At 36.6% G+C, this 27,545-nt stretch overlaps 1 protein-coding gene across 6 annotated transcripts in view; it reads right to left on the bottom strand.

Moving 5' to 3' along the window:
• The window catches only part of EPS8 (epidermal growth factor receptor pathway substrate 8), a 179,007-nt gene that overhangs the window by 51,853 nt on the left and 99,609 nt on the right, over positions 1-27,545 (bottom strand). For 5 of the 6 annotated variants that reach the window (XM_027593909.2, XM_027593908.2, XM_027593912.2 and 2 more), the window contains 3 exons: positions 12,352-12,431; positions 10,205-10,281; positions 36-103 (listed from right to left, as the gene is read on the bottom strand). In XM_027593909.2, coding sequence (XP_027449710.1) covers positions 36-103; positions 10,205-10,281; positions 12,352-12,410 — 204 coding nt within the window. In that variant the 5' untranslated portion in view covers positions 12,411-12,431. Of the gene's footprint in view, positions 1-35; positions 104-10,204; positions 10,282-12,351; positions 12,432-27,545 lie in introns of those variants that run through there. The other variant, XM_035729269.1, reaches the window with a different exon arrangement.

Here is a 27,545-nt window from a genome sequence, read left to right as displayed (position 1 = left end):
TCATTCAAATTTTAGCAAACATCAAAACATCTTACTTCAACACGATATTGGGATACATCGGACACACTGCTGACACTGTCCCGAGCATAATTCTTCCTTTGTTCTGAAAGAGAAGTTGAAGAAGTCATTATTTACCCACTAACAGGCTGAAGTTCATGTATCACTGTCTTGTGGCCATCTCTAAAACTAGTCTGTCTCCCATATAAATACAGTAGCTGACAAGTCACCATTGTGTGGTATATCTGAAAACACTCATTATTCACATTAAATGAAAAAGCCAATAGAAAGCTTAAATGATATGCAAGAACAATTTGACCCAATACAAATTTTCAGAATCCCAAAGGTAAAATCTAGATTATTAATGTTGTAAGAAAAAGAGTTATTTGGTCTAAGGGTTTTATTAATCAGATACCTACTCTTTGGTAAAAAGATAAAAACTGGCTTGTACCTTTCATCTCTTAATGTACTGAGAACAAAACAGAATTGCAAAATACTGTCATAGATACTGTATTATAGGAGTTAGACTACCTTATCAAGATAATGTTATCTTGGCCACTACAAGGAACATCTCCTTTCACAACATCCAAACTATGGAGAGTGTCAGAGGAGATTCAAAACATGATTTAATCATACTGATAGCCATTAAACTTTAACAGTTTCCACACAGCTACAGAACAAACAAATGTGACACTCAGAATTGTAGATATCACCTGTTAGAAAATATGAGAGAGTTAGGTAGAAAGTTACTGCACCACACTATTGAAAAAAGCAAAAATAAACATTTGTTTTCTTTTGTAAAATGCTGCAAAACCAAAATATAAAATATGCAGAGGCAATATTTTGTATTTGTTGCTTTCTAATCAAGTAACTTGCTTATTTGTAAATTCAGAGTTGCCCTATTCTTTCTAAAGCAGAATGCTCTGATGAAAAAGAACCCTAAGTAAGAACCAGAAGATTATTGATTCTAGCTTTGGCTCTGTCACTAAGTAGAAGGCTAAATTAAGGCAAGACGCTTAGGTCTGGACCTCAGCACTCTTCTTGTAAAATAAAAGGGTTAAATAAGATCAAACCTCAAGACTCCTACAGTACTAATATTCAGACCCACACAGACTCAAACACACATGCACGCGTGTGTGCACACACACACACACACACACACACACACTCCTCAGCTTTCCTAATATATAACAGCTTTTCATAAATAAACATTTTTTTTCAGTTAATATAGAAACCTTTAGATCTTCCTACAACTTCAGAAGTTGAAAAGTTCTGCTGAGCATGAAAGCAAAGCAAGTACAAAAATATAAAGTACATGTATAGATTCGGAATGTCAGCAGAATATTTGAAAACTTTGATAAATCACTGTTTCACAATACATACAAAAGTAATTATCTTTTATATTTACATTAAACCTTAGATAAAAAATATCCATATCCCTTATATTACATCAGTCTGATATTATTCCAGTATATTCTATTTTTGCTTTTGCAGCATTAAGTTACTTAACAGAAAAAGACACACTATAAAATTCAGTATCTTCTACCTTTCTTTTTTTGTTTGGATGATGACCTGAAGAAGTATGATCCATCTGTTCCTACCAAAATAATGTGATCAAAAAGAAAGATCTGGTTTCACCTTAAATTTTTCTATTCCAATATAACAAAACATAATCTTCACTTACATGACTGTATTCTACATACTAAAAAAAAAAACCACCATGATTTTTTCTGATTATTAGCTGAGCATTAATCAGCGTGAGATAGTTAACAAATGGATAACTATTCTCAGGAGAACCACTGAAATGCAATATATAACTGAGGAACATATCTGACAAAAAGCACTTTGAGAAATAATCACTATTTCAGAATCACTGGTTTATCACTTTCTAGCACAACTCTCTGTGGCAGACTCAGGACATGAAGGTGGTTCTGTTTCCTGTGATCTGACTGAGACAGCAAAAGAAATGGCAGTGGTTGCCATGGTATCCAGTTGTGATAAGGCAACCCCAGGACATTCAAATGCTTCACCAAGTCTTTCAGATAAGTGATCAGTAAACACAGCTGAAGCTCAACTGTATGTTTTGTAATTAAAGATTTTCATTATGAAGTAGTAAGAATGTATTCTCCCACATTTTCAAATAGTTTCTTAATCTCATAGAAACATATTTTATAAGTGCAAGAAAAACACTGCCTATTTGATAGTATTTGTAAAAAAACATGACATTAACTGATCACTGACTGCCTAGAAGATAGGTGTTATTTCTAGTATTCCAAATGAAGAATCCATTTTAGAAATTCTTAAACTGCTTTCTCTCCAATACTACACAGTAAATAAGACACTGTGTTACAAGAAATTACCTTTTAAAGATCCTAACAATATATAAATGCCATAAACTGGATTTATAAATAAACTAGTAGTTCTAGTGATTTAAGTCAACGAATAAATAAAGGTTAATATTAACATTTTAATAGGAAAATTTTGAAAGAAGTTTCCTGAGAGGCAATTATGGTACATTTCTTTTTTATGAGAATCATATGTACTCTCAAGTACAGTTGTAAATAGTAATTATGCTCTTAAGCTGAAAATCTCACCAAGCTTTAAAAAAGTATGAGAAATCTAAATGAGTCTCAATGATACTCAAGGTAAAGCCTCCAGTGACGTTCCCCACTTTAAGAATGGTTTTCAGACTTGGCCACACACTAAAATGAACTTGGAAAAACAGTGCCTGGGCCCCACCTGCTAGAGATTCCAATGTGACTGGTGTAGGATGCAGTTTGGGCACTGGGATTTATAAATGGCAATCCTATTGTGCAGCCAGGACTGAAAACCAAAATTTGTACAAACTCCAACTCATCGACTACATGTTACTTCTCTAAGCTGAAATCTTTTCTTTCCAAATTGAGAGTGTAAATCGTGGACAAATAGTGTATTAAATAATAACTGAATAAATCTGGCAGCAGGGTTTTGGGTTTCTCATACTATAGGCTACTCAACTGCTGATAAAAAGCCTCAGTTTCTATCTCTTTATCTCTCTCAATCTGCATTGATTAGAGGCAGGAACAAACTTGACTGCAGTACCACTGGTTGTGGTTTTACTGTTTTTCCTACTCGCTTTATACCAGACCAGAATACACAAACCCAAAGAAATGGAATTAGGTGAATTCAGTAACCAATGATGAAAATCCTTTACAGATTATTTTCGCATTATTGGACTGATATGCTGCTGGCAAAACGTGATAATTCACTTCTAGATTGGGAACATTAAATTCAGGTTTCATTAAGACTTTGAGTGACTATGATATATCAATGTAGGTTCATCAACTGTAACAAACGTACCACTCTAGTGTGGGCTGTTGATAATGGAAGGCTATACATACAGATGGTATATGGGAAATCTCCTCAGCTTCCCCTCAATTTTTCTATGAACCTAAAACTACAAGTCTTAATTTTTTAAAAATGTAGGTTTTGGGGTACCTGGGTGGCTCAGTCAGTTAAGCATGTGACTCTTGATTTCAGCTCAGGTCATGACCTCAGAGTGGTGAGATCAAGCTCCGCATTGGGCTCTGCATTCAGTGTGGAGTCTGCTTGAGATTCTCTCTCTCCCTCTCCCCCTTCCCCCACTCTCTCTTTCTCTCTCTCAAAAAGAAATAAATAAAATCTTTTAAAAAATGTAGGTTTCACTTACTTCTATTACTAAAATGGCAACTATAACAATATTCAGGTCTCAGTATTTAAACATAATTCCCTTTTGTCGATATTGCTGTTTATGCATACACAGCAAGATTTGTAAAAGCTAATATTCAGGGGTGCCTGGGTGGCTCAGTCAGTTAAGCGGCTGACTCTTAATTTTGGCTCAGGTCACAATCTCGGGGTCATGAGACAGACACCCACGTCAGGCTCTGTGCTTAGCAGGGAGTCGGCTTGAGGACTCTCCCTGTCCCTCTGCCCCTCCACCCCCATGCTCTGTCTCTCTAAAATAAATGAACAAATCATTAAAAAAAAGAGCTAATATTCAGATAATTTTCTCTTTCTCTGAAAATAAAACATAGCTTCAAAGTAAGGATTTGGCAATTAAAAAGGAAAAGAAGTAACATAAAAGCAGCTGCTATTTATTTCTCTCTCTAAATAAAACATTGGGCTACAGCTCCTATTACACTTTACACTTTCAAGCACAGTAAAGGAGAGTACCTTTCCCACTATTTTAGTGTATAATTTCCACAGAGGTGAGGTGCTTAATGGGAATCAGTGAAGAGCACCAAGTAATAAGTACAGCCTCTCATTAACTAGGCCGCCACAATCAGTTTGACAAATCAGTACCAAAACCAAGATACTGTTTGTAAAAACAAACAAGGTCATTTTTTACATAACTACATTATTTAAGAATTAATTTCACTGGCCTGTTCAACAAATTGTTAAGACAGCTTATCCCATGAGGAGAAAAGAAGCTTTAAAATTTTCAGGTAAGGTGGGAACACTGCCAAACTGTCTTTTTGAGTCACAAAGCACTAGCACACTCTATGAAGCTGAACTGGGACTCTAACATTGCCTGACTTCCTGATAATATATAATCATGGGCCACTGACTTCTTAAGAATTAAAAAAAAAAATTGTTCTTAAAAAAGATTTAAATGTTTTCTCTAGGTAAAATACACACCGTAAATGATGAGGATAGAGAAAAGAGAAATGGATTTTATTTTTTTTAATTTTTTTTTAAATATTTTATTTATTTTTTGACAGAGAGAGGGACAGTGAGAGAGGGGACACAAGCAGGGGGAGTGGGAGAGGGAGAAGCAGGCTTCCTGCTGAGCAGGGAGCCAGATGTGGGGCTCGATCCCAGGACCCCGGGATCATGACCTGAGCCGAAGGCAGATGCTTAATGACTGAGCCACCCAGGCACCCGAGAAATGGATTTTAATTTCTGAATGCCACCTGAATGTGTAAGAGATCACCTGGGCTTCAATTCTGACAGTTACACAAAGGGACTAATTCCCAACCAAGATCAGAAGATAGAGACAGGAAGAGAAGAAAGATAGGTACAAAAAAAAAAAAAAAAAAATATGTGGGGTACTTATCTCTTAAGAAAAGTGCTATATTCAGGAATATTGCTATAAGATAAGTTAAGCACTGTGTAAAAATACAGAAAAGTTTATAGTGAGGTCAATTACATAGAAACTGATCATATGGTTTATAGATTACTTATACTCAGTTCTTACAGTCCCTCCTTGAGAAGAAAAAAGAAAAACAGGAAAAACACAAATATATTTTCCTCCTTGCTGGCTTCACAAAAAAGTTCAAACTTAAGGCTGAGAGTTGAGAGAGTGCCTATCATATTTATCCAATACTATTTGGCCTCCCGACAAAACGAATCTCAAAGTTACTATAAATGTTGGTAATGACAAAAAAAAAAAAAAAAAAAAGGCTAACTGGTAATTCCCTGAAACTCGAGTTTTTCTGGATAGAGGACGACTTTAAATGGCTGATTATTATAAATGGTTATATTACAAATTCAGCAATATCGAATATAAAGAGAAGTTACTTTTCTAGAAGTTCAGCTATTTAGAACACAGCAGAGCCCACACTTAAGTCCTCTGAGTGGCAGACCGATGTCACAAGGTCTATGCATTGAAACTTGCACATTTTAATATGCAGGCTTTAATGGGACTCTCAATTCCCCACTCAGAACTTATTTACTCTACCAAAGATTTTCTTTCTAGTTTTTCAGCCCATACGTATCAGAAGCAATGCTAGAAGAAGGCACGTTAACAACAGGCAAAAGTAACAAGCTTGAGACACAGCCACACAGAAAAAGTAGCCATAAATACTCAAAAGGGAAAAGATTTTGAATGATTTGGTGTAAAGGTAAAGACTACAGCCTCTGAGCACATCACAGCACACAGGCGCACTTGCGCTGATGGTCCTCTGAGTCAACAGGAGATTACAGGCACCACACCCTGATGGAAGGGAATGTTTAATATATTTTACAAGTACTTCCTTAAAAAGATACTAAATTTTAGTGCTTAGAGACTAACAAGCAGTCTAGCTAGAGAAAAATACAGAATTTTCAACTCCTCGATAACAGTAGCCAAATGAAATGTTACTGTCATGAGGTATGTGGAGGAAAATGAAATTAATATTTATTTTCTCTTTATTTATGTTATCAGGGACTTTGCTGATGTAGAACCTCTCACATGCTGGCTTTGAAATTTCTTGTATCATAACGAAGAAATGACAAATTTCTTGTATCATGATGAAGAAATGACAAAACAGGCTTTGAAATTTCTTATATCGTAATGAAGAAATGACAAAAAAGGGTTATTAATAAACTGCAGTATATTTTAACTGCTTTCTCTGAATAAATTAACACATATCCAAAAGAAGCAAATGTATCATCATAATTGTCTAGTTCACAGTACAAAAAAATATTTCCAGTAATATCTGGAATATAAGCTTAAAAAATATGATAAAGATTACTTCTTGACCCTGTCCAAGTATCACTGCGATTACACATATAACATCATTTGGAGGTAACATCAAAATATCAAGGGCCTTGATTAATCTGAGGACTGAGGACAGAAAGTGACTTTCCCATGCTCCTCAGTACCATGACAGACGCATTACTTCTATTTTCTCATATAAACTTACCACAATATTATCATCATTTCTATTTTGTAGATGAGGAAACTGCGGCCAACAAGTAAAATCATTTGCCCAAAACGGCAGCCCTTTGGTAGAAGGGCCATGATTCAGCCCCAAATTACTTGGCCCTCAGAACCCATGTTGCCTCTCTGAGACTAAAGGTACTGAGTTACCGAAGCAATGTGGGAGGAACATTACGGTGTCAGACCTGAAAAGCATTTTCATGAAAAAGACAAGCTGCATGAAACTCTAGATGCAGTATCTAACCTGTGGCCAGTGTATAAAAAACAATGGTCATTACCATAAAACTCATGTTCCAGTGCACTAACTAGTCTCTTCACATACGAAATAAGTTCATGTACCATCCAGGAAAGAAACTAATTCTTGAAAGATTTATTCAACTGGTTTAATCATTGCGAAAGGAGAAATTTTAAAGAAAATGCAGACATTGTGATAAACTACATTAAAAATCTCTCCTTTATCAATTCCCTAGCCAAAAAAAAAAAAGTTAAAACTTGAGACTGGGAGGCTAAACACTCAATGTTAACTAACTACAGTTGGAACTTCAGCTACAACTTGCTTATTGCAAAGGTTTGCTCAAAATCTGAACATATTTCCTCCCTGTCATTATACCATTCATTTCCATGGGCATTGACTGAGAGCCCCTTTTGGGAGGGAAGAGGGGAGGATCAGATACAAAGAGGAATGAAACATTATCTGCAACTTCAAGAAACTTAAAATCTGCTTGTTTCTAAACCAAATACATTTGCTAAGTTTTCCTTCTTCTTTATAAATGCCTCTTGGATTTGCCCTTTTCTTTCCCTTCTCTTTATATCCTCTGTTTTACCAATACACTGTTCATTTTTGTCACACTATACAAAATTGTCACATTTTCTTATAATCAAGATTTTTAAAATTATGCGACTCAGACAAATCATCTCATCTTAGAAAGGAGCTTCAGCTTGTTCTATATGTAAAAAGGGGAAAACAGAAATTTACTGCTTATAGGCTGGTGATTTTCAATCCTCAGATCTATGATTTTTTGAAGAAGCTCCTAACACAAAATAAACATTAAAATTTGCAAATGAATTCTACTTTTTATCCCTTACCCCTTTCTTAGCTCTCTGAAAACAGATTTTTGGATCTATGGTATTTGTGAGAAGATTAAGACTCTTTCATCTTAACAAAAGTCTTAGGGCTACTATTTAGATGTCTGACTTACCTATTTCCATTCATGTTCATCATATCCATCCTCAATAGTGCTATGAGAGTGACCCAAGACAATAGACCTTTTATACCCCTGACTAAAAAACTTCAGTGGCTAGACATTTCCTGCAAACAATGTCCAAATTCCTTAGTACGATTCTTCCCACTGTGGTCCATGTTTAGATAATCTTATTTCTCAATGCACCACCTTGCACCCTTCAGTTAAGACCAAACGGTTTGCAGTTCATTCATTCATTATATCCATTCTACAAGTATTTACTGAGCGTAAATTTTACATTAGCCACTGTGCTATGCTTGGGGAATCATGAAGTAAGCAAGGCAGAGATGCACCAACTTCACAGAGCTCACAGTCTAGTTTATAAAGGGTTCATACTGCTGTTTACAGCACCCATCAGCCTCCCAAATGCCTGGAGCACACTACTTAAATTTCAGAGTTCAGTTCAATGCTCAGCTCCTCTATGAAATCCCTTCTGACTCCCACCCTCACCCACATGGAAGAACTGACCACCCCACCACACCTCAGACACTGCCATCCAAACTTATTTAGCTCTTTATTATAACAATGCACTCACTAGTCTACCTCACCAAAACAGTGCATAAGCAATGACCATGTCTTATTCATCTTTGGAATGACTAAATTGTCATGGAAACAGAGACTATGAAGACCTTGGCCTGGCACACAGAAGTACTTAATAAATATCTGCCTAGAAATGAAAGACTGAAGGAATTAATTATTTTGTTTTTTAAAAAAACAAAACAAAACAAAACAAAAACCTCTTCTTTTTCAGTTTCTTCAAGTCAACCCCTAGACTGCAAGTCCCTTAAAGTCAAGAACCAAATATTACTAGCTCTGTTCTGTGCACGTATTAATCATAAAATAAGCACCTGCTGAATATATTCTCTGGATCTATAATTCACAACTACTAGGACATGGTAAGGATCTCATAATATAGTCCTGGAAAAAACTGAAACCAACACTAATCAGACTGACAATACCATAAGAAAATATATCTGTGTATGGTATAAAATCCATTTTATAAATTTCTGATTTGAGTCCTAAGGCCTAGTCACTCAATACACAGGCAGAAAAAGAGTCACAAAACCTTAGAATTGTTCATTCTTACTACACCCAAGACACTGTAGATCCAGATGTTAAAAAAAAGAGAGAGAGAGAGAGAATTCCAAATTTATAAAAGGGTGTTAGTTCCTATGGCAGATAATAATAAGGATACTTCCAACAATAATAGCAAATATATACACTACTTTCTGCTTGTCAGGCGCTGCTAGAAGCATTTTACATGTACTAGCTCATTTAACTGTCATATCATCTCTATGAGATATTCCCATTGTATAGATAAGCAAAATTAGGTAAAAAATCTTGTCCAAGATCATTCAGCTAATAAATGATAGAACTGAATTTGAACCCAGGAAGTCTGGTTCCAGAGTCTTTGCTCTTAACCACAGTACTATTCTGAGTCTTTTAACCATAATACTATTATTATTATTTATTATTGTACAATAATAAAAGCCCATGCAGGGGCACCTGGGTGGCTCATTGGTTAAGTGTCTGCCTTCGGCTCAGGTCATGATCCCAGGGTCCCAGGATTGAGCCCCACATCGGGCTCCCTGCTCCACGGGGAGCCTGCTTCTCCCTCTCCCACTCCCCCTGCTTGTGTTCCCTCTCTCGCTATGTCTCTCTCTGTCAAATAAATAAAATCTTAAAAAAAAAAAAAAAATTAAAATAAATAAATAAATAAAAGCCCATGCAGATCCTGTGGAAAAAATGCATTTCCAAACATATGTGGTATATTTCAGGAGTCCTCAACTTCTTTTTAGTAATGATTTCTATTTTATACTAAAGTTTAAAAATATATTATTTACACATGAGACAATCTAGAGAGGACAAGGGAAATTAAAGAAGAATCAAGGAGAAAGCCTACTGGTTTCACAATACAGAAAGAAATGATTGAACTTGTGGAGTTCAAGACCTATAAGGAAGAAATCCTGTCAACTGTCAGCCCACAATAAAATGGATCATTCATGAAGATCAATAATTATATCACAAATAACTAGCTAGGAAAATCCACCTAAGGCATTGATGCCGTATTAAAGACTCCTTAGAAAGCACTGCAATACATCTGTGGTTCTAAATTACATGACAGTAAGCAGAAGTCATATCTTAGTAGCTTTTACAAAAGCTCTTTTTTTAAACAATCCTTATCTCTCACCAAGTCACTCCAAATAATATAAACAAGGCATGGGTTCAAATTACAAATTTGAATACATAATTTGTAAAATGTGGTTAGAAGTAGAATTATACCTCGTCAAATAAACACACATACCATAGAGGGCCTTTGCACTTGTTTTTGAACTGTGTTCTCTGTCCATTTGGGAAAAGGTGGGTGATGATCCATAGCCACTGTAAAAAAAAAAAAGGTCATTGTGCTGGGTTAAAGTCCAAAGTAAGCAATAAGAATTCAAAACTACAAATAAAAATTCCAATGTACCACAATCACCGTGTGTTTTTTAAAAAACAGACTGAGTTAATGCTAACTAGGTTTGTCAAAATGAGTCAGATCCTGCTCTGGTCAAGAAACAGAATATAAACCACACTACCCCAGTGTGGACGAGGTAGGTACAAATCACAGCCTCCTCTCAAACTCCAAGTCAGAAGTCAATAAGGCTGAAACTATCTTAGAAGAGTTTAAGTTTGCCATACTAAATTGAATTGTGAGCAATGATCCAGGCATAAAAAGTACTCAATGACTTAACTTATAATGCAATAGAATTATTTTCACAAAAACTTAAAATGTAAAATAACACTTTATCATTAAATTAGACCAGCTTTACCCTACTTCCAGCCTCCTGTTACTAATACGGGAGGTGGAGTAAACGTATCACTTGAATTTTAAGAATTTATTCAGTAAACATTTATTAACCCCAAAAATCTATTAGAATAAGGATTATGGCAGGGGACATGGTCTGTTAATAAAACAAGTAAGTAAAATTGTTACAACAGAATGTGAGATCTGGATAAAACTAATAGATATAACAAGTAAGATCAAAGAAGGATTCAATTTTTATCAGGATGTGCAGAAAGACTTTACCACCAAGTTGGCATTTTTGCAGAATGTAAATTGGAAAGAAGCTCTATGGATAGGTGGAAAATTAAATGAGGAAAAGGCATGTGGAACTGGCTCAATGACTAGCATGGTGTCCAAGGGGACAATGCATCTAACGGGGCACGCCTAGATGAGAGGAATGGCTTCAGACATAGGGAAGGCAAAGAGAGGGCTTAAGAATTTTACATTTTTATTCTCTGGATGCAACAAATATTTTTATACAAGAACATGACATGATCAAAAACGTTTTTAAAGAAAATAATCCAAATGGCAAGTTAACCAGGTAGAGGGTGCTGCAAAAATTATGGTAGGAAAAAGGCCCTAAGTAGAGCTAGGAGAGAAAGAAGGAAGAGACAGAAACAAGAGTTCCTTTATAGAAGAAAATATTATAAATTCATGATTAAGTGGATATTTATTGTAAGAAAAGGGAGGAAGACTGAGGGTGTGGCCAAACTTTCTGGCTTGAATAACCGATGGACAAGATAAAGACAGCACCAGACAATACTCCCCAGGTGTCTCTTACTGACAAATACTAATGATCTTTGTAAAGAAAAAAGATGAAGCATAACTCTTTGCAATGTGAATAACCTATGAATTCTAAAAAATGATGAGCGAACTCTATACCACAATGGCCAATATAAAATAACTACAATATTAACCACACCCTATAAGGAAACAGCAACTTATGTCAGGGACGTGATTTCAAGTTATACCTGGAGCCACAGGGATTGTTTTGTTTGCTTGCCTGATCTTTTTATTTGTTTTACACAGTGATAAGTAGCTTGACAGACTGGACTAGAAGACATTTAACTCTCCTCAGATCCAGTATTTTATAAATAAAAATAATAGAATGCTCCAGAGAAACTGAAATCTCTGAAGAAATAATACATAAAATACCAGAACTGTCTTCTATTAGATCACTGTCACAGAGGCAGATATTACCTATCTTTTTCTTTCCAGACACAGTAAACTTTTAAATATTATCATAGCTTAGAATTAGAGAGAAATTATATATTAATGAGGAATAAACTACATAAAGAATTGGAGTTAATCTTTTCAGTAAAATGTAAAACAAAACCACCAAATCAAATCCAAAAAGAACCCCAACAGGGGCGCCAGGGTGGCTCAGTGGGTTGGGCTTCCAACTCCTGATTTCGACTTAGGCCATGATCTCGGGGTCATGGGATGGAGCCTCACACTGAGCTCTGCACTCAGAGCAGAATCTGCTTAAGGTTCTCTCCCTCACCCTCTGCGCCCCTGCCCCACCCCCCGCTCATGCACTCTGTCTCTCTGTCTCTTTAAAATAAATAAATAAATCTTAAAAAAAAAAGAACCCCAACAAATTAAATATAAACCTTCCAACTTACTTCATTTGAGCTGGATACATTCCAAAACCACTGGGATGATTAGAAATATGACCATTCATTGTGGTTTTCACTCCTGGGTTCTGAAAAAAGAAAGGTACATAGATTAAAGGTAATAAAAAGGTCAAGACATTTCAGTTTCAAGTTTTTCATTCAAAAAATACATGTCACTGCCGGGATGACAGAAATACAAAGAGAAGATATCCACCCTTAAAGCGCTCTGGCGCCAGAAGTACAGATGGACCTATAAACAAAGATTCCACTGGCCTTTAACATTAATGTACTAGAACAGTAAGCAAATTTAGGCAAGTAAAAGAAAAATCTAAGATATAGTTTTGAGTCTTCTACATACAGAAGGCATAACTGTATGTTCTGCTCAAACTCATAATCAATTCTCAGTTTTATGAAATGTCACTTTGTTTACTGTTTCATTATGCAAGTAATGTAGGTTCATTAAATTTAAAAACCTGAGAACAGGAAAGTGCAAAATACAGAAAAGTACAAAGGGGAAAAAGAGCACCCAGAGCCCTATCATTTAACAATCCTGTCAGTTCCCTGCAGTTTTTTTCTTGCATCTACTTTTCTTCTTTCTCCCTTCCTTCAAAGCACGTTGGACAACATCCTATAGACACACACTTGGATACACCTTTCTTCCAAGAAAGTATCCATTTACACATTCCTTTTACTTTTCATGAGAAAGCAATTTTAAAAGTTAACACCAGATATTTAACTTCAGAAAACATTTTTAATATGTTTCACAAATTGAATAAATTCCTTTAAACAAGATGAGTAAGTAAAACTTCTAATTTGTCCTTCGAGACAGTACTGCTTACACCTGATTTCTTTTTTTTACGATTTTATTTATTTGACAGAGAGAGAGAGAGAGAGAGAGAGGAGAGAGAAAGCGGGCGGCAGGCAGAGGGACAGAGAGAAGCAGGCTCCCTGCTAGCTGGGAGCTGGACACGGGACTTGATCCCAGGACCCTGGGATCATGACCTGAGCCGAAGGCAGACACTTAACTGACTGAGCCACCCAGGCGCCCTACACCTGATTTATTTTTATTTACTCCTGGATACTTGGGCCTTTTTGGGTTCTGCGACACTAAACAATTCTGGATATTATCTTACTTTTCTGACTTTTGTATACATTATATTACTATGTCTTCTCAATAATGGAGAGGTAGGTAGGGCACATCCCAGCTTTATTATAAGACAAAGACAGAGGGAGCAGTAGAATTAATAACTACTGAGTCACTATTATGTGTCAGGTAATATGACTGATACTTGCAAGGTGAATGCAAGAGTCCCAGCTTTGGGTCAATAGTCTAGCGGGAAAAACAGTCACTTAGTTAAAAATCGTTTTCTCTTACAAAGGATGATATGGGGTCCATTTTGAAAGGGCACTTCATTCAGATTAGGAGGCCGTAGAAAGCCTACAGAAAGAAATTATATTCAAGACCAGTAACTTCAAGTTAATTCTTTCTCATTCTTCAGATCTCAGTTCAATCACAGTGTCCTCAGGGAAGCTTTGACTGACCTCCCTGAATAGGTAAAAGCCCACTATCAGACATTCTCAGACTATAAACCATTTTTCAAAGTACTTTCTCAAACTATAAGCAATTTTTCAAAGTACTTATCACAGTTATAATTTTTCATTTGTTTACATTAATTCTTGACTCCTCAGTAGACTGTAAGTTCCATAAGGGCAGAGACTTGTTTAATGCTGTTTCTCAAGCAGTAAGAACAGTACCAGGCATAGAATAGGTGTTAATTAAATATTTTTTCAAAGAAAGAAAAAAATGAAGGAAGTCCGTGTCCCACTTTTCAAAGACTTTACTGCATTCTTAATGATACAAAATTAATTCACATGGAACACACGGTAAATAAGTCCCAGTGTATGTGGCTCTACTTTAAATCTACTAGAGATTCAAAGGGAAAAGCCAGGCTGACTGCCATAATTTTTGGAAGGGGTGAGACTTGACCTAGTTCTTAAAGAATAGTTAAGGATTTATAAAGGTCCTCAAAACAGTCAAGTTTAATTCAAGCTTTCCCAATAGTCCTGCTCATATTTATTCACAGCTTAGAAGCAAATTTCTAAATTAAGGAACAAAGAAATATTGACCTCTCCCCTTGATTTACAAAATTACATTAATTTACAAAATTACTACATTTACAAAATTACATTACACTTATATTACATTGTTGCATTGTTTTTGTGATCTGATCATACTTGGATATGATCAGTAATATACAGGTAAAGCAGTTCTCTGGGGAAAAATTAAATCCTGATTTGTAGTGACTTCCATGGTACAAATATTTCCACTATGGCTCATCTCAAGTTATCAATACTTTTACAGCAGCTTACAAAATTACTAAATCTCACAGTTGGTTCTCATACGCCTATAGGACCCAAACAGAGCACATCATTGTTATATTCTAGAATTTGGGCCTGGAATAACATTCTGGATCTAGAGCCCATGGCTGGACACAGTCATTCACAGAAGCCTATAATTCTATTTCTGGCACTAACTAGCTACACAAGTCAATTAAGCCTCTGTTTCAATTTTCTCATCAATAAAATAGAGATAATTCTTGGGTCTTTCTAACTCACAGAGCTAGTGAAAAATCAAATGATGGATGTGTAAGTTTCTTCTAAAGTTTTTTTGTTTGTTTGTTTGTTTGTTTTTTAGGTACTCTTTCAAAACAAGCTGGTTTGTTCAGTATATAAATTAAACCCCCAGGGTTTGTACTGATTTTGATCTGGTTTGCATTTTAAAACCACACCAGCTGGTTTTAATGAAAAGTGATAGCCACAGCATCTCATCCTTTTCATGTTTAATTCTTCCTGACGGTCAAATAAATGCGTGGTTTGTGTTTTGTTTTTAAAACAGTGATCTGTCAGAATAAGAGAATATTAGAAAAGGGAATAGAAAATGTCAATTTGCTAAATTGAATTTTAAATATAGAAACTTTTCCTATTTGGCAATCACAGTGTCATTTGTCACAGATGCTCATGTAGCAATATGGAGTTTTCAAATATTTAAATATAGCAATTAGAGTGCACACCTTGCAATGGAGACAATTACAAATGCTTGGTTTTCCTTCAGGCTTTTAAAAGACATATCCAAATTATAGCTATGTAGACCATATATATAGTTTAGAGGAACCTTCAAGTCTTCTTAAAAAAATAGGTGTTTTCATTTTTATTAACTGTTAAGCAAAACAACTTAAAACTAAGGAAACAAACATTTTCTTTATCACTTTACAGAGTCACAAATTAGTTAATGCTACCAAATTAGCTACTTAATCCTGCTAAAGGTGTTCACTAAAACTGTCCTAATTGCTTCCACAGATTTGAGATTACAGCTTCACTTTCCTTATAAAAACTTTTTATAAGTTATAGTTATTATAATTTTATTTTCTACAGAAGATAACATTCTTCAGCCAAGCAAAAAGAGTAAAATGGCAAATTTAAGATCTAAGTTAAGCACACCAAAAATGGTAAACACTGAAATTCTCAATGTAAACAGTCTATGAAAAAATCACTATAAGCAGAAATAAATGAGGTTATCTATAATAAGGCAAAACCAGAAAGCTGCATTTGTATTAGACAATGTTAAGATCCCAAATATAAATAAATAAATATTTAGATTCCCTTTCCTCTTCTTTACTCTCACTGGCATTTCATAACACTTTTCAAATGGATGAATGAGTAGGTAGTCATTACTCAATGTTAGAATACCACCCACCCATTTTGGCTGCTAAACAAGAGCAGCTCTCCCTGTATATTGAGCTGTCCTTGAAATAACTTGTTCTCTCAGAAAATGCCAGACTTTTTTTGTTTAAGTTTTGGTTGGCGTATTTAGGTTTGACAGAGTATCTTGAAGTATCTTGACTTTGATTTCAATTTAACTAAATTCATATCTCTTGGTCTAAATTATAACCAATGGCAGGGGAGGGGGATGGGTATTGTCATCATTACTTAGGGTTTTTAACTAAAAAGTCACTGAAATTTAATTTTTAGCAGTACTTTGTGACATCATTTGCCAGGGGTTGTGCTTAAAACATAAAAACACAAAGAATTTTTTTTTTTAAAGATTTTATTTATTTATTTGAGAGAGAGAAAGAATGAGAGATAGAAAGCACGAGAGGGAAGAGGGTCAGAGGGAGAAGCAGACTCCCTGCTGAGCAGGAAGCCCGATGCCGGACTCGATCCCGGGACTCCAGGATCATGACCTGAGCCGAAGGCAGTCGCTTAACCAACTGAGCCACCCAGGCGCCCCCACAAAGAATTTGTTTTAAACCTTCTGAAGCATCACATGTTCTGTCTCCTGTGCTGTCTTCTGGAGTAACCACTTTTCAATACATGTTACCAGTACTGTTAGTATAGCAGTCTCTATTTCTCTGTCACTTGGTCTAATATTCAGTAATAAAGAGTTTGTGTGGGGGCACCTGGGTGGCTCAGTTGTTAAGCGTCTGCCTTCAGCTCAGGTCATGACCCCAGGGTCCTGGGATCCAGCCCTGCAGCGGGGAGCCCGCTTCTCCCTCTCCCACTCCCCCTGCTTGTGTTCCCTCTCTTGCTGTCTCTCTCTGTGTCAAAAAATAAATTAAAAATCTTAAAAAAAAAGAGAGAGATTGTGTGTGAATAAACTTGGGAAACTAATAAGTACATTAAACTATTACAATAATAGAAATGGTGATGATGATGAGGATAGTGGCCAACATCTGTGCAGGTACCACAATAATTTCTAGGCCATATGGAAGTACGGTATTTTCTCAATATCAATCAAGAGTAATTCTGTACCTTTAAACCAATACATTGTAATCACTTAAAATAATTATTTTGATTTCTCTCTTTTTTTTTTAATAATGCTGAGAGAATTCTTAGGTTGTTTACAAGTTAGGACGATTTGGAAGCAAGTCTATACTCAATCCATAATGTTGTTGGCTTAACAACTAGCTGAAGAAAGAGATCTGTTGCAGAAATTTAATAAGCAACTAAAAAGCACTTTAGTACTAACTGTATGTTCAATACTGTGATAGATTTCATAAGAAGGCCTAATACAGAGAAGAGCCATATATACCCTATTACCACTATCTGAGTATTTCCCTCTAATTCTGGTTGCTCTGATGGCATCATCAGTGCACATATACTGCTTGATATTATACATGGGAAATGACTAATAACTCAGTTCAAAAACATTGTCAATACTTTACTGATCTGGGAAAATATGCTAATTTTAAAAAGAACTACAGTTTACCCTGTACCAAGTATTGTGCTAAATGTTTTCTATCCCTTATCCTATTTAATATTCACATTAATTTTTGATGAAGTACTATTTTCCATTCTCATAGATAAAGACGTTGAGCTCAAGAGACTACATGCCATTTGCATGTGATTTTTTTTTTTTTTAAAGGTTGGGGTTTCTTTCTTTTTTTTTTAAGATTTTATTTATTCATTTGAGACACAGAGATAGAGAGAGAGAGAAAGCATGAGCAGGGAGAGAGGCAGAGGGAGACGCAGGCTCCTCGCTGAGCCAGGAGCCCGATGTGGGGCTCGATCCCAGGACTCTGGGATCATGACCTGAGCCGAAGGCAGACGCTTAACCATCTGAGCCACCCAGGCGCCCCTGCATGTGATTTTGAAACTAAAAATCAACTAGTTCCACGAATGACTAAAGAGTAACAACACACTATCTGGGTGCCTGGGTGGCTCGGTCCATTAAGCATCTGCTTCGGCTCAGGTCATGATCCCAGGGTCCCGGGATAGAGCCCCCAAGGCAGGCTCCCCACTCAGCAGAGTCTGCTTTTCCCTCTCCCTCTGCCTCACAGCCCCCACCCCACCCCCCGCCTGTGCTCGCATGCTCTCTCTCGCTCACTCTCTCAAGTAAGTAAATAAAATCATTTAAAAAAAGAGTTAACGTGCTGTTTCTTTATCAGATATAATCATAAGCAGAGAACGAGAACGGGGAAAGAAAATGACATTCCATGAGCCCCCACTTCATACGATTTTTTTAAAGATTTTATTTATTTATTTGACAGACAGAGAGAAAGCACAAGTAGGCAGAGAGGCAGGCAGAGGGTGAGGGAGAAGCAGGCTCTCCATTGAGCAGGGAGCCCAACGTGGGGCTCAATCCCAGGACCCTGGGACCATGACCTGAGCCGAAGGCAGCTGCTTAACCAACTGAGCCACCCAGGTGCCCCTCATAAGATATTTTAGAAACCTCATCTCATTGCATCCTTAGAAGTTTTTGAGGTAGTTATTAGCTCCATTTTGTAGGTGAATGACAGTCTCAAATAAGTTAAGACATCTGCCTAAGTGGTAACATAAGAAGCCAGAATTCGAAATGTACGGGTTCACTTAGATGCAGATTTGTTTCAGTAATTCCAGTACAACACTGTAAATGGATTTTCTCTTCCTAATGATTTTCTTAATAACATTTTCTTTTTTCTAGCTTACTTTATTGTACTGAATAGAGTATATAATACATATATAAAATATGTGTTTATCAACTGTTTATGTTATCAGTAAGGCTTCCAGTCAACAATTAGCTATTAATAGGTAAGTTTGGAGGAAGTCAAAAGTTCTATGATAATTTTTGACTGTGAGGGGGTCGGTGACCCTAAACCCCATGTTGTTTATGGGTCAAGTGTATAAAAGTGGGTCTTCTGAGTGCTTCATTCACATGTAAATAGCATGTGAAACCCATAAATTTACCTGGATCATTTGCATTTCTTCCATTATAATTACATATTACGGGGAGAGAGGAATAAGTCTCCAGTTGAGCTAGAATCCTCCAACAAAAAATAAAAATATGGTAGGAAAGGGAACAAAATTCAGAGAGAGAAGAAACTGTCTTAACCCTTCTTTATTACCAGGCCCCCTATCCCACTGAGGCATACCCTGGGGTTGGGTTTTGAGAGAAATGGTGGTAGGATTGGATCTTGAACTGTTTCTCAGCAAAGTGTACGTTAAATTTCATAAGTGACATGAGGAATTTTAACTGAAATCTCCACATATATATTTATGTGTGAGTTTTCCTCTTTTTACATATACCTTGCCTTACACAGGCTTGAAAAAAACCTTTTATCAAAATGTTTCTCTCCCTGATTGTATTATTTCCACAATTCACAATGGACTTACAGTTAGCCTTGTATAATGACTGTGGCAATAAACACGCTTAAAGGAGTATATACTTTATCAGTGGACGTTCCTGATATAACCACCCTGTGACAGCAAACACAGGCCTCGGCGCCTGCTCACCACTGCCACACCTTTAAACAGACTGCCACTAATTCTGTCACATGCCACGGAGGGCTCGTTAAAACTGCAGCTAAATTTGCAGTTTTTAAAATTTTTTTGTAACCAACTTTTCTATTTTTGAATCACTTTATATTTACAGAAAAGTTGTGAAAATAGAACACAAAGTTCTTGCAAAACCTGCACCGTATCTCCTTACTGTTAACATCTCCCATTAGCATGATGTATTTGTGACAATTAATGAACCAGTATCAATATTTTATTATCTAAAATCAATACTTGTTCTGACTTCCTTCACTTTTTTTACCTGATGTTTTTTTCTGTTCCAAGATCTTATCCACAATACCACATTGCATTTAGTCTTCATGTCTCATTAGGCTCCTCTCCCCTGTGACCATTTCTCACACTCCCCTTGTTTTTGATGACTATTTTAGTTTTCTAGGGCTTCCATAACAAAAGCATCACAAACTGGGTGGCTTAAAACAACAGAAACTTATTCTTTCACAGTTGTGGAGGCTACAAGTCCAAAATGAAGATGTCAGCAGAGCTAAGCTCTCTCTGAAGGCTGTAGGGGAGGAATCCTTGTCTCTTCTAACTTCTGATGGTTGCTGGTAATCTCTAGCTTTCCTTGGCTTATAGATGCATCACTCAAATCTCTGCTCTGTCTTCATATGGCCTCCCTGGGTGTCTATCTATCTACAAATTTCCTTCTTCTCATAAGGACACCAGTCAGTGGACTGGGGTCCACCCCAACCCAGTACGACTGCATTGTGATTCATTGGCAAAGATCCTATCAAAATGAGGTCACATTCTTAGGTACAGAGTGGTAGGACTTGAGCATATCTTTTTGGGGGACACAATTCAACTTGCAATAATGACTTTGATTGCCTTCTGAGGAGTACTGTATTTTGATATTCTATAGGATGTCTCTCAATTGGGATTTGTCTGATGTTTTTCTCATGATTAAGCTGGAGTTATAGGTTTTAGGGAGGAAGAATACAGATATGTGCCACTCTCACCACATCATATCAGAAGTCCATGCTATTAGCTATGACAAAACTGTTTATGCTAACCTTGCTCACTGACTAAAGTAGCATTCGTCATGTTTCTCCATTATAAAGTGACCTCCCTCACCACCATGCTACAGGCCTGTTTGGAAGAACTCACTATATGCAGCCCATACTTATGGGGTAAAGAGTTATGCTTCACCTCCTAGAGGAGGGAATATCTGCATGAGTAATTTGGAATTCTTCTGCATGGGAGATTTGTATATTTTCCACTCTTTACTTATTTATTCTATTTTTTAATTAACAGAAAAGATGGAAAAACATACAGGAGGGGATCTGATTCATCAAATAGAAACTCCTGATTATTCATCCCCTATAAAACTCCTATCTCAGGTGGTTCAGACGAGATCTGAGTTAGGTTTCCATTCTGTGCTAGGTATTGCACAGTGATGAGTGACAGAGAGAAAGAGAGAAATTGAGGCATGAGAGAGATCATAACCCTTAACACAAAACCTTGGCTAATGCCACCAAAAAAGATGATTGGAATTTTAAAAAATAAACATTATCTAAGAAGTTCAAATCTTCCCAGAAGCAAAAAGTTGTTGAGTGCGGATTCTCAGAAGAGGTAGAAGAATATTCCCTGTGGGCATTTTCTTCCAAAATAAGAATAAAAAGCACAGCTTTTTTCTGCCAGTTCAGCTCTCAACTGAACACATATCAGTGAACTACATTTTGGAACAAGAAGTAAAGAAAACCATCTCACCTACCTCACCTCTTCCCTACTCCCCAGTAATTTTTTTTCAAATTTCTATTTTTTGAAAATTAGCCTTAAGGGTCAGTATTCACTGACATTCTATGAACCTTTTGGAAAGGCTCCAAAATGAAACTTTGTGTCACTGACTTGTGCAAAACAAAAGCTAGTGAGGAACCTAGGATCTCACACGAGTATTTTTATTGTGAGGTATTCTTTTTCCATATAGTGCCACAAGCTAAATTAGTACAGTTCAACATATTTTACAAAAGCAAATAGATAAAGAGCTATCTGGGCCAGACATAACCCAACCTGAAAGACGGAAAAATATGTTCTAAAATCATCTTTAATGAAATCGAAACTCTTGAATTCAAATTTCATTATGACGTATTAAATGGCCTCTAAAAATAGTAAATCATAAAACCTTACGGGTACAGTGAGAAGAGTTTTAACCCATGGATAAGATATAACATTTTAATATTTAACTACCCTGTTGCCACATGATTACCTTTCTCTGTATTACCTACAGCAAAGGACACAAAGCAGTAAACAAAACACTGCTGGTGCTCCACTCCGCATTTTTAGTACAGCTCCTTAAGAGGATCAATGGTTTTACAAACTGTACAACATATTTTTAGAGTAAATGGTTACAACCTACAAAGTGGCAAATGTCACCTTCAAGCAACTATTATACTCAATTCATCCTACATTTCTAAATTATAAATACATCCCCCCAAGCTTATGATAAATAAGAAATGCTTAATTTCTAAACCATACAGGACTTTAAGCAATGCAATTCTGTTTATTTTTTTAAAAGATTTATTTATTTATTTGAGAGAGAGAGAGTGAGAGAGAGAGAGTACATGAGAGGGGGGAGGGTCAGAGGGAGAAGCAGGCTCCTTTGCTGAGCAGGGAGCCTGATGTGGGACTCCATCCCGGGACTCTGGGATCACGACCTGAGCCGAAGGCAGTCACTTAACCAACTGAGCCACCCAGGCGCCCAATGCAATTCTGTTTAAATGAAGGTTATAGTTTTCTACTGTATTATAGCATCCATCACCCTCAAACTGCTTCCCAGATATTTTATAAAAAGATACTGCTTTTCATCTCAAGTTCATTTCTTTCTGTCTGACATACTACTCAAATATTGGTTATTTTGATAAGAGGACACAGAGGTATCATATCAAGAATTATTCATTATTTCAATTAGACAGTTCTATCTTTCTCAAGATACGGTTTTAGAGATCCAAATGTCAGCATAATGGTAATATGGGGGCAGGTGTATGAAGTTTAATATCTATAACTTTATAAGCCAACAGAAAGTTCATGACTGGGCTATAAGGTAAAATTCTCCAATCATTCTTAACTAATCCTTACTCCTATTATTCCACAGTGCTTCACATTTTGTTGACAAAGATAAAAATACACTCCTTTTCATTTATCTTTAAAAACAGAGGTAGTCCCAATATGCTGTTAGAAAGTGACTCAACAAAGAACAGTCAAAACAAAACAAAAATCAATTCCAGTAATTATCTACATTTGACTGAATATAAAAATAACTGATTGCCAGTCAGTACTCCTACTAAGAAAACAAATCCTAACAAAATCTTCCTTGAAAACTTCCCCATCTTCTATGGAAATTTTAGGGGGGAAAAAAAAGAAAGAAAAAGTATATTTAGGAAAACATTGCAGGCAATGTTAGACAGCATAGTATCAAGTTTAAGGGAAGTTAGATTAGGAGTGGGTCTAGAAAACAATATCTCCCTCAAAGAAGGGTTGAATCAAAGAAGGCAACATAAAGATCTTTAGAAATGTATGGCACAGTAGGGGAGGGAGACATCAACAGGATCATTTACAGTTCAAGGTGGCAAGTAGAAAGACAGAATGCAAAGTGGGCACCTTATGCTTCGGGCAGGAGGGGAGGGCCTTCAGTTCATAAAAAGCCTTCCTCCGGGCTGTGATGCATGAGCTGAGTAAGCCAGGAAAAGAGAAGAGCAAAGACAGGAGACTGTGTGGTACATTTAGGAAACCAACAGCAGTTCAGGGTCGCTGAAGAATAATTTAAGAGGTAGAAGGTAATGAGGGAGATAAACAAGACTGCCTATCACAGAGGGCAAACTTACTTTTATATCAAATTCTGTTAGACCAAAATTCAGTGTTTACTAACCCTGTCTGTGTAATTGCTATTCACAGTAAATATTAAGATATTTCTTTGTTTGCACACTCTCTTGTCTTTAGAATAATCATCTTACCTTCAACCCTTACTTTTCCTTCATCTCCATTAATTTGATCCCTTCACTCTCCACCAGAAGTGAAGTTTCCTTTCAATGCAATCTATTCCGCTATCATCTTTATCTTTCTGCAGGCCTCTCTCCCTGATTTCCATGCACTGCCTCCTGCATGGCATCCACTGTGGTATCCAAATCAACACTACCCTATTCATTACTTTCATTTCCTCCTGTCTTAGATCCTTGTTTCCTGGAGCCCATGACTCCCTTTTCTTTACATTTACTTTTTTATCTTGGAAGGGCACATACTTCAGAGTGTAAGAAAGCTAATTTCCGAAGCTTTATTTGACTGAAAACGTGTTTATTCCACCTCACAGATGACCAGTAGTTTGTCTTCATTTCCAGTTCTAACTTGTATATTATTTTTGCCCCAGAATTTTTAAGCCATTGATCTGTCTTCAGTGTCGCTGCTGAGATGTTAGGTGCCATTCTGTGTTGTTTTGTTTTTTTTTCTTTCTTTCTGCAATTCTGGAGTCTGGAAATCTTCACTTTTCTTCCCCGGATGTTCTGAAATTTCATGAATATACTGCTATAGCTGTTTTTTAAAAATTCGATATATTAGAAACTCGAGAGGTCTTTTCAAATTTGAAAATGATGGTCCTTAAATTCTAGGAAATTTTCTTTAGTTATTTCTTTGAGCATTTCTTCATGACATTTTCTAAAACTTTGCTTTTCTAAAAAATGCTACTGTTCTATTCTGAGGACTGAGTCTCTAATTTTATTGACTTTTCAACATTTGTTTGTCATTTCCTGGTATTTCTGTTCTACTTTCTAGGTGGTTCCTTAACTTCATTTCCAAAAAATCATTTTAAATTTTTCAAGTCTTCTATCAATTTTCAATTTCCAGAGTATATTTTCATGCCCCCCCTTTTTTTAATAATACTTGTTCTTATTTCCAGATTGCAGTATATTCTTTGATATTTCTTAAAATACTGATGATAATATTTTAAAGTTGTGTCGTCTTCTCCCTTTGTGTCTATTGCTGTCAATTTCCTTGTTTTCTCCAGGCTTGTTTTGGTCTCCAAATTTCTTCAAATATCTAGTGATCACTGGTTACTGCTCACATTGAAGATGGAACACTAACAGGCCAATTAGAAAGTCTGTTTAGGTGAGTGGGGCTTGCCAACATGTAGGCTTCACTGTGGAACAATCTCACTGGGCTATTCCACTGGGAGACCCCCAACTGTCAGTATCCATAGGTCTTTTGCACAGAAGAGTCAGATTCTTCAAAGAAGCATCTGCCAACTTAATAGCTAGAGAATGTATTATCTGACTGCCAAATTTTTGGAGATGAGTAGAGGAAGTACACTGGGGGTATCTCACTATTTAGTGTTTCATTTAACTTTCCACCCTCCTTCTGTGCCTTGGTATCCCTCACTCAAGAGTTCTCTTGCTCACATTCTCCAGAGAATTAACTTCCAGTGTTGCTAGAGTGTAGGGAGGCATCTGGGGTCTAAGTTCACTTTAAACACATTTACCACTGTTTTCACCACACTCTCACTTCAAGCCTTTCTGAGATCCTGAAGTGTCTCTCCCTAGCAGCTCAGGTTCCAGCTTCTTAGTACTTGTACGTTAGTTACCATCACCCATGGGCTTTCCAGAGTCACTTTATCTCACTGATTTTCTACGTTTTCTTAATCCCTTTGCTGTCACTGTTTTGGGAGGAGTAGAATGAATGTATGTGCTTGATCTGCCTTTCCCTGTAACATATTTTCTTTTTTTTTTTTTTTAAGATTTTATTTATTTATTTGACAGAGAGAGAGAGCACAAGCAGGGGGAGCACCAGAGGAAGGGGGAGAAGCAGGCTCTCCACTGAGCAGGAAGCCTGATGCAGGGCTCGATCCCAGGAACCTGGGATCATGACCTGAGCCAAAGGTAGACGCTTAACCAACTGAGCCACCCAGGCGCCCCTCCTGTAACATATTTTCATTGTCAAAACACTGACAAATATTTGTTAATGAAAAACTCAAGAGAAAAATTCAAGTCACCTCCAATATGAACTTGAGAGGTTAAGGTGGACTATGTAATATGAGCACAAGTTTATACTAAAAACAAAAAGACTAGGACAACTAGAGTGAAAGCAACACAAAAATGAAGAAAATTGACCTAACATAAAGTCAGCTGATATTTTGTGATATTTTGGTAGTGTATGTTTAACTACCTGTTGTTATATATAACAACAAATGCTGTTTTCAAATCCCAGGAAAGAAACAACAATTATAGTGTGTAAAAGTGAGGCAATATCCTCAACTAAATCAGGCATTATTAATTTAAAAAAATGCCTTGTTTTTCTAGAAATTAAATCACATCTTTTTTTTTTTTAAGATTTTATTTATTTATTTGAGAGAGAGAGAATGAGAGATAGCACAAGAGGAAAGAGGGTCAGGGGGAGAAGCAGACTCCCTGCTGAGCAGGGAGCCCGACACGGGACTCAATCCCGGGACTCCAGGATCATGACCTGAGCCGAAGGCAGTCACTTAACCAACTGAGCCACCCAGGCGCCCTAAATCACATCTTTAAATGCACAATACAGCTAGATGACTAAATGAAACCTGAAATCACCCTTAGATAAATAATCAGTGACTTATTCATTTTAATTTTTCAGATATTTTTTCCAAAGAGAAGCCCTACTTATTTATTTTTTAAAGATTTATTTATTTATGAGGAGAGAGAGACAGTGCATGGGAGAAGGGGCAGAGGAAGAGAATCTCAAGAAGACTCCCTGCTGACCTCAGAGCCAGACACAGGGCTCAATCCCATGACCCTGAGACACAATCAAGAGCAAGAGCCAGATGCCCAACCCAACTGAGCCACCCAGGCACCCCAAGAAGCCCTATTTAAGTGAATATACGTGGTAATAAATTCTGTGTCAGCTCTCTAAAAGAGAAATCAGAGATATCTGTGCATTAGTTTTAAAATCAAGTTGCCTTATAGGCATATGAAGTAGTGTGAAACTCTTTCCTTAGGAGGTTAGATATTCACATAGTCATAAAAATTAAAGAAGAAAAAAATTAAGTCCAATGGGAAAAAATTTTTTTAATTGAGACTACTAAATTTCATATTAAAAGCAGAAATATAAGCTTTTTAGCTATGGATAATACTAACCTTGAAAAATGTCTACTATATTTTAACAACAGAAGCGCTCAAAAATAGGAGTAAAGTTCTTCATAAGCCTCAAATTATCCATGAACTGGGGTAAATCTAGACATGTATCTGTTCGCTACTGTAAAAAAAAAAAAAATGCTCATTTATTAAGCATTTTAGTGTGTGAGTTACTGTGCAAGTGCTTTATATACATTATCTTATTTAATTCTCACCCACCTTATGAGGTTGAAAGAGCTTACCGATACCAGACAGGCCAAGGCCCCTTGCCAAGAGGGTTCCTGGCTTTGTGTGAGGAAGAAACCAAGCAAGCATTTCAGAGAAAAGGGACAAAGATTTATTAAGTACAGAAGAATGGAGCTAGAAGCATTCTCTCACAAAGAAGCAGTCTCTCCTCTCAGATAAGAAAGAGGAACCCCACTTTGCCTCTAATGAAGGTTTTTTTGTTTTTTTGTTTTTTAATTAGCTAACCTATAGGGAGGGGCTTACTCTAACTTTGGGTTTATCACTTACATTAGGTAGTTTGTCCATTTTCTTAGGGTTATGGAATTACCCACAGCGAGCATTTTTAAGAACGTCCAGCTTTTGTGGCTTTTATTCCTGGAGAGAGTGGGGTCTTGTAGTTTTCCAGGAGTTGAGTCTTGTGACTCTGTTTATGATACTTGCTTTTAGGTTAAGGGTCAGCCTAAAACCGAAATGGCTTTACTTCGGTCAACTTGTCTCTTTAGTCTCCCTTCTCTCCTGTTTCATCATTATCCTACATTAATGAGGACTCTGGGACTTATAAAA

This window comes from Zalophus californianus, chromosome 9 (assembly GCF_009762305.2).
Source record: "Zalophus californianus isolate mZalCal1 chromosome 9, mZalCal1.pri.v2, whole genome shotgun sequence".
Taxonomy (NCBI): domain Eukaryota; kingdom Metazoa; phylum Chordata; class Mammalia; order Carnivora; family Otariidae; genus Zalophus; species Zalophus californianus.
Note: the sequence above shows the minus strand (reverse complement) of the source record. Positions and strands in the feature narration are given on the sequence as shown.